General features: G+C 38.7%; 1 protein-coding gene across 3 annotated transcripts in view; it reads left to right on the forward strand.

The window, feature by feature from the left end:
* bbs9 (Bardet-Biedl syndrome 9) overlaps nucleotides 1-12,630 on the forward strand; it is a 174,094-nt gene that overhangs the window by 5,576 nt on the left and 155,888 nt on the right. For all 3 annotated transcript variants that reach the window (XM_005929500.3, XM_005929499.3, XM_042223965.1), the window contains exons 4-6: nucleotides 1,736-1,800; nucleotides 2,179-2,292; nucleotides 9,374-9,548. In XM_005929500.3, the coding sequence (XP_005929562.1) occupies nucleotides 1,736-1,800; nucleotides 2,179-2,292; nucleotides 9,374-9,548 (354 nt within the window). The remainder of the gene's footprint in view (nucleotides 1-1,735; nucleotides 1,801-2,178; nucleotides 2,293-9,373; nucleotides 9,549-12,630) is intronic.

The raw sequence follows: 12,630 nt of genomic DNA on the forward strand, positions 1-12,630 counted from the left end.
AAAAAAAAAAAGGAAAACTAGAGATACAGTCATTGTCATTGAAAGGTACTGGTAACATTTGGCATCCCAGCAAATCCAAAAGTGCTGTACCTGGGGGCGGCAGGTCACAAGACAATGTGGAAAAGGTAGGTGAGACAGAAAGCAAAGTCAAATAATGTTTTCTGACTCTAGTGATTGTGGAAATTCTTTGGATAAGACATAAAAGAAGAACATGCACTGTGTAAATATAGTAAAATGTGGTGTTGCCCTAAGTGCTCAAAACATTACAAGCAGCATGTGGAACAGACTCTTAAGGGAGTTTTGTAGTTCCCATAAATCAGCAGCTGTACAGCTCATGCAGTAATGTCACCAGTGTGACAATTTAGTCCTGAACCATAAAAGAAACTAGAGATTCATATAATATGTGTAGTATTTCAGACTCATTGTTTACTGTAGTAAATACACAGTAAAATCCAAACCTTTATTTATCTGTTAAAATAATCAAGGACTTGAATCTGTCTGTGAAATTGATGCTGCCTTTCTTTAACATTAATCTCAACATTAATACCACACATTGCCTCGCTGCGGCTGCACAGGAACGTCCTGGAATGGAAGGTTTCTGGGAAAAGCTGTGGTCTGTCTCGAAGGCTTCCCACATCATCACACTGGGAGCAGAATCCAACTAAATCAGTCTGTTTGGAAGACGTTGTGTTTAGTTACCTGCGGTTTTTCGGCACAGCATTCTTCAGAGACTGGTGGGACATTTTGGACGCTGGCCTTGATAGCAAAGCACGTTGTAAATATTGTCGAGGCAGGCCGAGGTGGGCAGATGGTGAAAGGTTTTGTTTTCTTGGTTTTCTAAGAAAGAGCGAAAGCTTGTGGTTTTCAGTTTTCTAGTTCCTTGTTGTTGTTCTCTCAGCAAACATAACTGCAGTGGTTGAAACTTAGTAAGACGCATTTGTTCTCAGCCCAGAAAGCGGACACATTCCGTCTCAGTGGTTTTGCGGCAAGGTAAATAAGTGAAAAATCTAGGATCAGCATCACTGGAACATCATCTACACCTAAACCATAACCAATGTTAAAAAAAATGCACCAGCTGTTGCAGTAATTATTTTAGACGAATGAGAGAGAATAAGAGTGGATGCCACCCTTGAGCTAAGAACATGGATTCAGCCACAGTGGCAGGAAGCATCTGCCCTGCTGGTGTCTGAGAAAGAAACTCTATCTTTACCAGCTGCAGGGCCGCAGTTCTAGTGTTATTCTAGCGTAGTGATTTTAGCTGTTATTTGGCTTATAACTAGGTGGTCTTGTTAAATAATTGTGGATTTTTAGAGGTATCCATCCAAAATAATCAACATGGGGTCCTGTTAAGCTGTAAAGGACATTACCCAAATGCACCACTGCACAACACAGGAAATAATTCCTCTCCATCGAATGCACAGTACACCCTTTTGGACATGCTTTACAGTGCAAATCACAAAGTTTTACAGTTTAGAGTAAAATGTCAATCATATATATTTAATCTCCTTTAATATTCAGGATATTTATAATTGAGCTATTTGTATCTATTAGAGCAATTTTTTATATTATGTAACTTTGTAATATATTGTATCTTTGGTTAAATTTGGTTCAGTATCTTGGAGTAACTGTAACACATAATTTCACACAAAGTATTCTGATTCTGATAAAAGGGTTTTAGTTTTGTAGGTTATCGTATTATTGAACTGCTTTAGTACTTTCTTTGCTGTCTTTTCAGGTGTTCAGAGCTTCTTCACTTGGCTGTTCTCCACCCCAGAAAGCTGTCAGTCTACTCTGTATCAGGTAAAATTTACATAAACAGGGTTTTCATTATTTATGTTTAGTAAATGGACTGATAGTTATAAGATGCTTTTCTACACCACGGAGCACTCAAAGCACTTACATTACAAACCACATTCATACACAGATTGTTCTCTGCTCTTTAAGTTCCCTATATCTGTCACACTCACACGCTTATGGATGCCTTATGGGTAATTTGATGTCCAGTATCTTGCCCTTCACCATGCAGACTGGAGAACATGAACCACTGATCTTCAAATCCCAAACCACTTGCTAAGCCACAGCCACCCGTTTTGGGATCAGTTTTCACTTTTAAAGGTGTCATTATATCTTCTCTTAATTGAAGTTGGGTTTTTTGTGTGTTTTTTTAACCTTATGCAGGCACTGCAGGGAACGTGGAGCATGGTGACCAGTACCAGCTCAAGTTGGTTTATGAGCATAACCTGCAAAGAACAGCCTGCAACATGACTTACGGCACCTTTGGAGGAGTCACGGGTACACTAAATTCACTTTTTTCATAATATTGTTTTAAACAAGAGAGATGTAAAGCTGTCCTGGAATCACATAAGAATTTTGGTGCATAATAACTTCTCTTAGTAACAGCTTTCTGACAGCAGTGCCATAAGCCATGCACACACATGTAAGTCATTTATACCAAAGAAAACTTTATGTCCACCAGGAATAGTGGCTGGCTATAAAGGGTACTTTTACTGCTTTACAAGTTCTGTGTGTCAGCTTTTGTGTGTGGGTTTTTCTTTTGAGTATTTAATAAAGGAAAGTCAAAAGGCTGAGTATAGGCATTTAGTTGTGTTGATTATCATCAACATCAGTGAGGGACCTCACAAATATATTGAAGTGCAAGCGGTGTGCATTAGTGAACATCTGTGCATGTGTCTTGGCATAAGAGGCAATTGGCAGCGATGGACAAATACATAAAACTATAAAAGTCTATAAGAAGAGTGAAGGAGGAAAAGGGAGAGAAAGAGAGAGGTCATGTAGCTGCGCTCTCTTTAGTCTATTGGGCTTTTGGAAAAACCAAGTAGGGGAAAGCCCTAATGGAGTAAGCATCCAAGAAAAACACACATACACGCACACACACTGAAACACACACACACACACACACTCACAGAAACACAGGGAACCCCCTTTAAAGGAGAGAAAATGACATTTCCAAATAAAGCCTGTATTGTCAAGGTGTGTGTGTGAACAGAGAGCTTGCCAGACTCTGTGGCCTGGCATGATGAATCCGTCATTCACTTCATGTTTAGAGAGCCTGTCTGTCTGTGTGCAAGTGCTCATCTGAGTGTGTATTTGATTGATAGAAAGAACAGTGTGGGCTAATTAAAACCAAAACCAATACCTTGGCCTGTACTGAGTGCACGTGTGTAGGACATACCACAAACCAATAACTCTGACTGTGTCCACGTGTTTTCTGGTTTCCCCACACTGTGCAGGATGTGTTTCAGATGTCAGCTGAGCTCTCATGTAAACTTGTGTTCTTTCACCCATGCTCTCTACTGTCGCCAAGTGCTTCCTTATAGGGCAACTTGTGATCTCTGGGGTTCTTGCAGTCTAAAATGACATGAGGTAGCTGATTGTTGTGAAGTAGTGTGGTGTAAATAAAACTGGGTCTTTGTGCCATGTCCAAGTTTGACATCTGTGTACCTAAATGTTTTAGCGAGCCTTACTTATGACTAAAAATAGACATGCATTCCTGACCATTTGACCTTGAACTTTATAACCACAAGTAAATGTTTCAACCCAATGCTGTTTCCTAACCTAAACCTCTGGTTAACCCCTAAACCAAGTCTTATCCCTTAAACAGCCCTTGACCGGAAACTCGGTAAACACAGAAAACCATACAGGCAGACTAGTATTCACTTTACATCTCTAGTCTTTTCCTATAGTGTACACCAGTAGATGGCAGTACAGGCCCTAGAACTGCTCTTCTATTTCACCTTGATACTGAATGAATGAGGTCCTGTTTTAATTCTTGTACGGGAATTCCCCTTTCCCAGCTTTCCCAAGTAAGGAGTTCTGAGTAGAGATTTAGTGCCTTGTTCAAGAACGGCTTCATCAGAATGGTGTGCATGTTTACACATGCTTTATTTTGCAGATAATGGTAATGCTTATTCTTTCAAAAAAAAAATTATTTTTTTTTACATTTTTAGATCATTTTTAGTGCTTTTAAATGTTTATGAGTGTAAGACTATATATATGTGGCAATAATCCTAAAAAATGATTAGAGAAAAATCCCCCAAAATAAATGACATTTGGGGAAATCTGAATCTATTTTGATGTTGCAACCCTTCATCTAAATTCTCAGTTTGCTGCCTGCCTTTTTTTAACCTTGTTTTTGATTATAATTGTTATGGACGGATTTTTTTGTTTTTTGCATTTTAGATTGGATATAGTAGAAACAGAGGAGAGGGGAAAGGATGATGTGCAACAGAAGTGCTCCCCACTTATTTTGCACTGTTCTGCATTATTTCTGTCTTCTTTGTTTACTGTAGCAGCTGTTTAGTTTTGTAGTCTAAATTATACCAATAACGATCAATGCTTCATTTATAACTAAAGATATTTGTGTTCTGTTTGACTACATACACACAAAAGAGGCTATTTTTATTTCTCTTTTCCTTTTAAAGGGCAGATGAGTTTTTGATCTGTGTGCGTTTTATTGGGAAAAGATGTTCGCTGTTTGCTCTTTCCTCACCATTTCACATAGTTTACAAGAAAATGAGCCGATCTCACAGTTGATTGGATGAAACACAAACATACACATACTCGTAATGATTATCTTGCGCACGCACACACACACACACACACACACACACACACACACTGGACAGTATTTTCTGTGTAGTTTTACTGCATAGACAGTGATAGTCACAGCTCTGAGGCAAGAGCAGACTTCTGAAAATGTATTTCTTCCACAGATGTTGTGTGATAAGACTCTGTGTGTTTAGATCACAGTTAGTATAATAGACAGATTTGGTCACTATGACATCATCCATTTTTGTGGTTGTATTTTGAAACCTTAACATTTGCTTGTGTTGTGGAAGTGTTCTGGAGTATTCTGGAGCCACAACTAACCATATTTTGATGAGAATTAATTTAGTGGCATGTTACCAACTAACAATAGAAAGCTTGGATAGTACACTGCATGCATACACTGTAAGGAATAAACGCCCTACTCAGATATCTTGGTAAATTTGTGCTAAGTAACAGACTACTGCAATATTAAAAATGTATCAAAACAGATACACAGACTTCCTGGTGATTCTGTACCACACAGCAATCCATTTTAATTATGAGATAATTCTCTTAAAATGCCCAACAAGCCACCAACAGCACAAATGCAGTGGAGAGATCCAGCTCATTAAATACATTTAGCAGAGTTGAGGACTAGCAGAAACCAATTGCTTTTGGCTGCCTGCCTGGGGACAGACCTGTCAGTCAAAGTGGCCATGCCCCTTAAATCCAATTTCTAGATGGAGGAGTTATAATAAGGTTCATCCACTTTAAAGCTGTTGTGAAGGAAGTAAACTTATGTAGTGGCCTAAAACATTTTATTACCAGTCTGTATGAATGCTTTTTAAGGCTGTAAAGTTGGTCATTTTAACATTGGAGTTTACAGGTACTCACTCACCTTTGTAGCCAGCCTCAAGTGGCCACTAGAGGTACTGCAGTTTTGGCACATCCATGTGGGTTCATTTGTCACCCGTGGAGGTTGCTGCTTGGTTTGGATATGGAAACTAGTGTGTGTGCGTGTGGGAGTGTTTTTGCAAGTCGTGTCTGCTGTTACACGTGAGTGTGTGTGCGTTTGCATGTGTTGGTCTATAATAGCACCCATTTAGCAGTGCTGTAGGCACTGTAATAGCAGCTCTGTATTAATACTACTCTAATAGCTGGGCTGCCATTTGGTTTGGGTCACTTTCAGGCCACACACTTACAGTCGAAGTATAGACTGGTCTTACACACAAACACACACACACACACACTACATCCACATTCATTATATGTTGAGTGACCTATATTTATATATATATATATATATATATATATACAAAACTCACACACATAGATGCATGCACTCACATGTTGTGGTCCCCAAGCCAGCACATTCACATGTGCTTACAACTTTCCCTCTTTCTCTCACATTTTCTCTCTCATATTTACACAGAGGCGAGGTGCTGCCCACAGCAGTGTGCGGCCAGCCTCTGTGCTTTGTTGGCTGCTCTGTGTGCTTGTTCAACAAGTCTTATTAATGACACTAATACAGGCCTGTTTCCTCCACTGTGTCTGAGCAGTGGCTCTCATACTGGGCTCTTTGACACACTATACCTGGCCGTGGGCGTGTGAAATTACATTTGGACAGTTGCTGTTATGAAACAGCTTGGCTCTCGTTTTCACTCTGTATTTCTTATTATTGATGATACAGAGTCATGTCAGGCTGTGCTGAGTGTCTGTTGTTTTGACCCTTGAGCTGCCTTTGAGGGTTGGAAATGACATCCAGAAACCTGACAAATCGGTGAAGTGTTTGTCTGAGACAAGTCTTTACCTCAGCCTGTTCACACAGTCTTGGTCTGCTTTGAGTAGAACAATGACTTAAGAAACCAAAATGACTTTGATCATTTCAATGCTGTTGTCTGTTTTTCCCTTTTATAATGCGGTAACCTGTTCCCAAATCTGATTTGTTGCTTATAATTGATGGATTTCAATAATGCAGTAGGTTGTGAAATATTTTAGCAGTTTATTTTTTTGTTTTACTCTCTCATGATAATATCCAGCTAGTATCTTGAACATCCGATAGTATCTGTTATATTGTAAAATTTTTCAGAAGAATTTCCTTGAGTGACTGATTGAATTTATATCATAACAAACTTAATTGAAAATTTACATTTTTCAAATAGTCATTATTTATGTCCGTACTACTGTAGGTTAGATTATTATATATAGATATTGTTAGTGATTTTTTTTAGTCTATAAAAATGCACAAAATATTCATCTTTAGGAAAATTTCAAGGAAATAAAATTTATAAAACCAGAAGTCATTTTCAAAGAAATCTTAGTGACCTTTATAAAATTTTAATACTGTATGATATTTTCCCACCAACAGAAGAAGTTGCCTACCACAGCATACCATTTTGGATGGTACAGCATTTGTTGACATTACTATTCATTCTAACGGAAGTTTTCATCTCACAGGCCTAGAGACCAGTTGGTGACCCAGAGGCAAAATGCTTGGTGTGTGGTTGATCGAGGTTGCTAGCTATCACCAGGTGAAATCTGTCTCAAAGAGGGTGTCAAAAACCTCCTTTTGATTCCTTTAGTCACTAGCAAATTGTTTTGTTTGCCCATAATTTGCATTAAAGACACTGAGTTGCCTGCAAACACTTACATTTACTTTCATACTCAAATCGGAAACCGAGAATGTTTCCCTCAAAAGTAAAAGCTTTGCCTTTTGAAATGTGTTGATTCCAGTGAGAAGGCACAACTGTTTCTTCAAATGCAAACTCTCTACATTCCCAGGTTGCATCGTATGTTTCACAATTTCACTACCACCTGGTGAGTAGTCTGCAACTGTTTGCAGACAAGTTCGTACCTTTCTTGGAAACTACTGGCAACCACCACAACCTGCTATCTACCCAAGCTCCTCAGTTGATCACAAAACTGCATGAACCTGCATGAACCAGTTGTGGAGTACACAGTTTTAACTAGTGACTGCATTTATCACCGGGTCACTAATAGATTTCTGGGCCTGTATGAAAGAGAGTTGCGCAATCAGTTGCATACAATAGCCAACAACCTCCAGCAATGACTCACAACTGTTCAGGAATCTGCATTTTTTCCCCAATGGTTTCTGGGTAGTCACCAACAGGTCTCTAGGCCGGTGTGAATGAGGAAAACAATACACAGCAACAGGCAAATGCAAGTAGAGAAAAAAGTGGAAAACAGACAATGAATCCACCCGTTCATGACAGAACACCATTTATTAAATTAAAAATTTTAAACATAAATGACGTATGCTGACATTTAGGACAAATTGCTCTTTATGGCAACCTCAGCCAGCTGAATTTAGGGTTGTTTTAGCTTTAATTTAATAATATTGAACATAATATAAATGAAAACAATCACAGTCTGGGTCTGTTTTAAGAAAATACAGAACACTAGTGTTTAAGAGACACTGTCAACACTATAATTGGCTGGAGCTTGTGCATTTCCACAAATTTTCCACATTAAGGACATTTGGACAGCAGACGTTCATGACTTACAGTTTTGAACTAAACACAATGCACTCGGTCCTCAGAAGACTACATTTGTTTTTCAGATATATATTTTTTTAACTCCACACTCAAGAATACAAACTTGTGGCTGGATGTAATTCACCCATATGAAGACATGCACATTCTGCTTCAACATTTGCTGTTGGCTCTCCATCAAATATTGTGTTTAACACACTTTTATTCACAGGGTGTGTTTGCGATGTATGAGACCTTGTCCTTCAGTGTGTTAATGGCCACCCTGAATTGCCGCTCATCACTCAGGCACACACACACTCTCACACACACATACTTGTTGACACAGAATAGGTGTGTAGGAGTGTGTGGCTTTTCTGTCTAAATCCTTGGTGATAGATGTTAAGTATGTATGTATGTGTGTGTGTGTGTGTGTGCACTGTAGGTGGCTGTCTCCCTGACCTCTAGTTGATGGCAGTGTGAGTTTTAATAGCGCATTGAGGCCTAATTATAGTTCTCTGGTCACACAGCCCCACTGCTTTATGGCAGTGCGTGCTGCTGTGTATTTTGTGTGTCGGGGCTTAGTATGTCCTACACCAGGCCTTTGCTAATAAACACGTAGTCTTGAACACATTTATACTTACAGCCAGGTGTCTGTGTGTATGAGTATGGAGGTGTTAATGGAGATATCAGATTCAGGCAGAGGGAGTAACGCACCTCACAGCACAACACAACATCATCGCTGAAATTAAACAAAAGCCACCAAAGTCCTCCAGGATCTTTGGTGCTTGTGTTATTAAAAAAAGTGTTTTTTGTTGTTTGTTTTTTTTATTGAGGGATGTAGATGAAGCAGCCAAAAAAGCAGCCTGTATTCTTTACATGAATTAGTTTGTTTGCTGTGCAATCTGACCTTGTCTAAAGGCCAAAGTTTTTCGAAAGGTGGAGCTAAAAGTCCCAGAGAGTGACTGGACATGATGAGTTGTACAAATGTAGATAATGGTGTACACTTTGAGATGGTTTCTGTTCAGTGACATTGATGATGTTAGACTAGGTTGTTTGTTCAAATTGTGTCAGAGAAACATGGGGGAAAGCTTAGGATACACTTAAAAGTTGAAGCTCCACCTGTTTTTACGCTACCGACGTTGTTAATTGCTACATGAAATTAACCTCTCTCTGAAAGCCAAACTGGAAAATACCTAGCAAAACATACCTGAGTTCACAGTATAACATTGTATTTAATTACATTGTTTTTTGTGTGTTTTTGTTTGCTATTATCAGTTCAAAACATTTTAGCTTGTGAATAAATCTACTTTGCTGCCCCCCACTCTCTCCATCAGGTCATCATTCCCTCTGTATCCAGTCTATGGACGGGATGCTGATGTTCTTCGAGCAGGACAGCTACTCTTTTGGCAGGTTCCTCCCTGGTTTTCTGCTGCCTGGTCCCCTGACTTACAACCCCAGAACAGACAGCTTCCTCACTGTATCCTCTGCACGAGAGCTGGAGAGCTACAAGTAGGCTTTTTTATAATTCATTTATTTAATAACTTTTTTCATCTTGTGTTACTTGCCTGAAGACTGCAGTGTTGTAATCCCACAAATATTTGCAAGCAAGATAGCTGGGATAAAGTTACAGTATAATACTTTCACAGCTTTCAGTGAAGTCCATCACATAATAATTTCTACAACATACATCTCCAGATGCCCTCAAATGGCATCAATAGTCTTGTCTTTCATTTCTGATTGTTGGTGGCATCAGAGGAGTCCATAGTCTATGGGAGAATCCCAGCTGAGGGATTTTTGCAATACAGCTTCGAGTCCATTTTCTTCATTGCATAGACTTTGTATGTATGCACTATGAGAGGAGTAATGTTGTATGCTGGAATGTATGTAACTGATTTCTAACAGCAAGATCCTTGATATAGGCCTATATATTAGTTGCTAGAAAATACTGAAGTTTTATTCTAAGATGGAAAAAAACCCCAAGTTGCTATTAAAAAGGAATTCACATCTGTTTACAAGTAATATTTAGGCTCGAACAGTATAAACTTTCTTAAGGTTATCTGATTCACAGTCTTCAGTATCAGCTGCTGATGGTTAACGAGCAGTGCTGACTAAATCCCCACCATCCGAACACCATCTGCTCCCAGTGCAGATCTTGTCTGGATGGACCGAAACACACACACAGACGCACTTGCGCGCACATGGTTTGATCGGAAAGTACCTCATTTTAATGTAAGCACATGTACACTTCACTCTGACTGCATATCGTTAAGAAGTCTTACAGACTGCGTGGGTGTACGCTGTGCATGCGTGCAGTCTTCTCTTCCAGCTGTTTGTTATCTGGGTGCCCCCCACCAGTATCAAGACACTCTCCAGACTAGATATCACAGTGGAAACCCTGACGTCACCGTTCTCACTGGACACACACACAAACACAGCCCTGCAGTGTACAGCCTGCAGTAAATCAGACAGAGCTCAGCAGACGTATACAAGCTTTCCATAAATGACAGCACAGCATTACGAATGCAGCAAACTTATTTCCTTTACACTGTGCATTAAACACCTCTAACCAACGTAATGTCTCTGCTATAAATAGAACTTCACATTTAGTGGAGACTTTAGAGTTTAGCCAGAACAAGACTTTGATGTGTCATAATAAATGTAAACACTAAATAGCATGCAGTCAGAGCTGTTCAGTCAGTACAGATGAGCATCATTAGCTAAAGATATGAAGTGCTACATAAATGATCAGTTGATTAGGATACCTACTAAAAAATAAAAGTTAAAAAAATTGCTAGAAGTAAAAGTGTTTTGCTCCTTGGGATACAAGTCACCAACACATACAATTTATGATTTATACTTTGCTCTTCCTGTCCCCATATTCAAGCTTGCTGCACATCCAGGAAGCCCAAGTTATCACCGTGTTTGTGTGACTAAACATTTTCATAACAAGGATCACTCTGCTTGAAGATTAATTAAATTGATATAGCATCAAAAAAAAAATTGTGCATTAAATTTTAGAAGTGATGGCTTTAATAGAAATAATGCTTTATTTGTATGGGACTTTAGGAACTGTTAGAAGGTGCCTCACAGTTTGGATAAACATTTGAACACATACATTTGCCACATAAAGTACATAAAAACACACATCCAAGCATCCGCTCTTACATAAGCATCTCTTTCCATGTGGACTTTGGATTTGGTGATGAGCATAGAGCAGTTCCTGTTGCAGATGCACGATAAATGGTTTTCATATCACACAATAGCAGCAGGAAATGTATTAGCACTAAAACAGTGGATGCATTAATGATGCGGTTCAGGGAGAGCATTAACAAATCACTTTTCGACTAAAATACTTTGTGATCAAGATCACTGGTATTGACGTAAGACCCTACCAATTAGCAAAATCGAATAAATAAATGGATAAAAAATGTTTATCTGCTTATTTATGCAGTCATTATGTATGGGTTAAATGTTTTTTCTTAATCCCAATTTTGATTTAGATACTTTAGAAATGTTCTAATCTTTGCATGTGGTCAGAGTGATGGAAATATATGTGTTGTGTATGTAGTATATAATATAATATATATATATATATATTATATATATATATATATATATTATATATATTATATATATATATATATACGCACACGCACACGCACACACACACACACACACCATATCAGATGACGGGGTCAAAGCCTTGCTGACTGTTATACATTTAATATCATATGACTGGTCAAACAGTTCTGCTTGGCTCAGTTTATTTAGCTTGCTGGACCTTCTCCTGCCCTGATGAATGAGAGCTTGATTTGGTTACAGTGTATGTGTGTGTGTTGGCGTCAGCTTTCAGCTTTTAGTTTGTGTTTATCCGTTACCTCAGAAAGCGTACATGCTTAGTGTGTATTTGTGTAGTTTGCGTGAATGTATATGCTTATTTGATCTGTATGTTGAAGGTAAGTGTGTGTGTGTGTGCTCCTTTCTGAGAGATCCTCTTTCATATAAATGGGATGTTTGTTTCCTCAACCTCAGTGTCCTAAACTTGCACGATGACTGATACTGCCTAAACACACACTCCTGTACACACAAAGTCCAACCCGCACACCATGTTCATTGGAAACAGTATTTTAATGACAAATAGAAAAAAAGTATGTGTATATCACTGTCAGTGATATTTGTCTTCCTCCTTACATGCTGCTCATGCAGGTGAATAACCAGATTTCTTTGGTTCTTTCTCAAACACAAGGCTTTCTGTGATTATGTTTTTTCTTCTTTTTTGGCCCTCTTTCATATTATACACACACACACCCACACACACACGTGCGCATGCATGTCCAGTTTTAATTCAGTCATTTGACCTCTTATCCCATGATTAGTAAAACATCTAAGTGAAGGGTGGAATAATTATGAAATATCAAAGCAGAGTGAAAGAATATACTTATTTTATAGTGTTGTTTTAGTATTATTAGGCTGAATTTAATCCCTTCACTCATGCAGGAGCTGGTCTGTCGATCCATTGAGTGTTGCCTTAAAAGCTTAAAACCCCTGACATGTTTAATATATTTTTTAGTCCATTTTCTTTCCCAGGAAA

This window comes from Haplochromis burtoni, unplaced genomic scaffold, assembly GCF_018398535.1.
Source record: "Haplochromis burtoni strain Fernald_Lab_line unplaced genomic scaffold, NCSU_Asbu1 Contig_124, whole genome shotgun sequence".
Lineage (NCBI taxonomy): Eukaryota > Metazoa > Chordata > Actinopteri > Cichliformes > Cichlidae > Haplochromis > Haplochromis burtoni.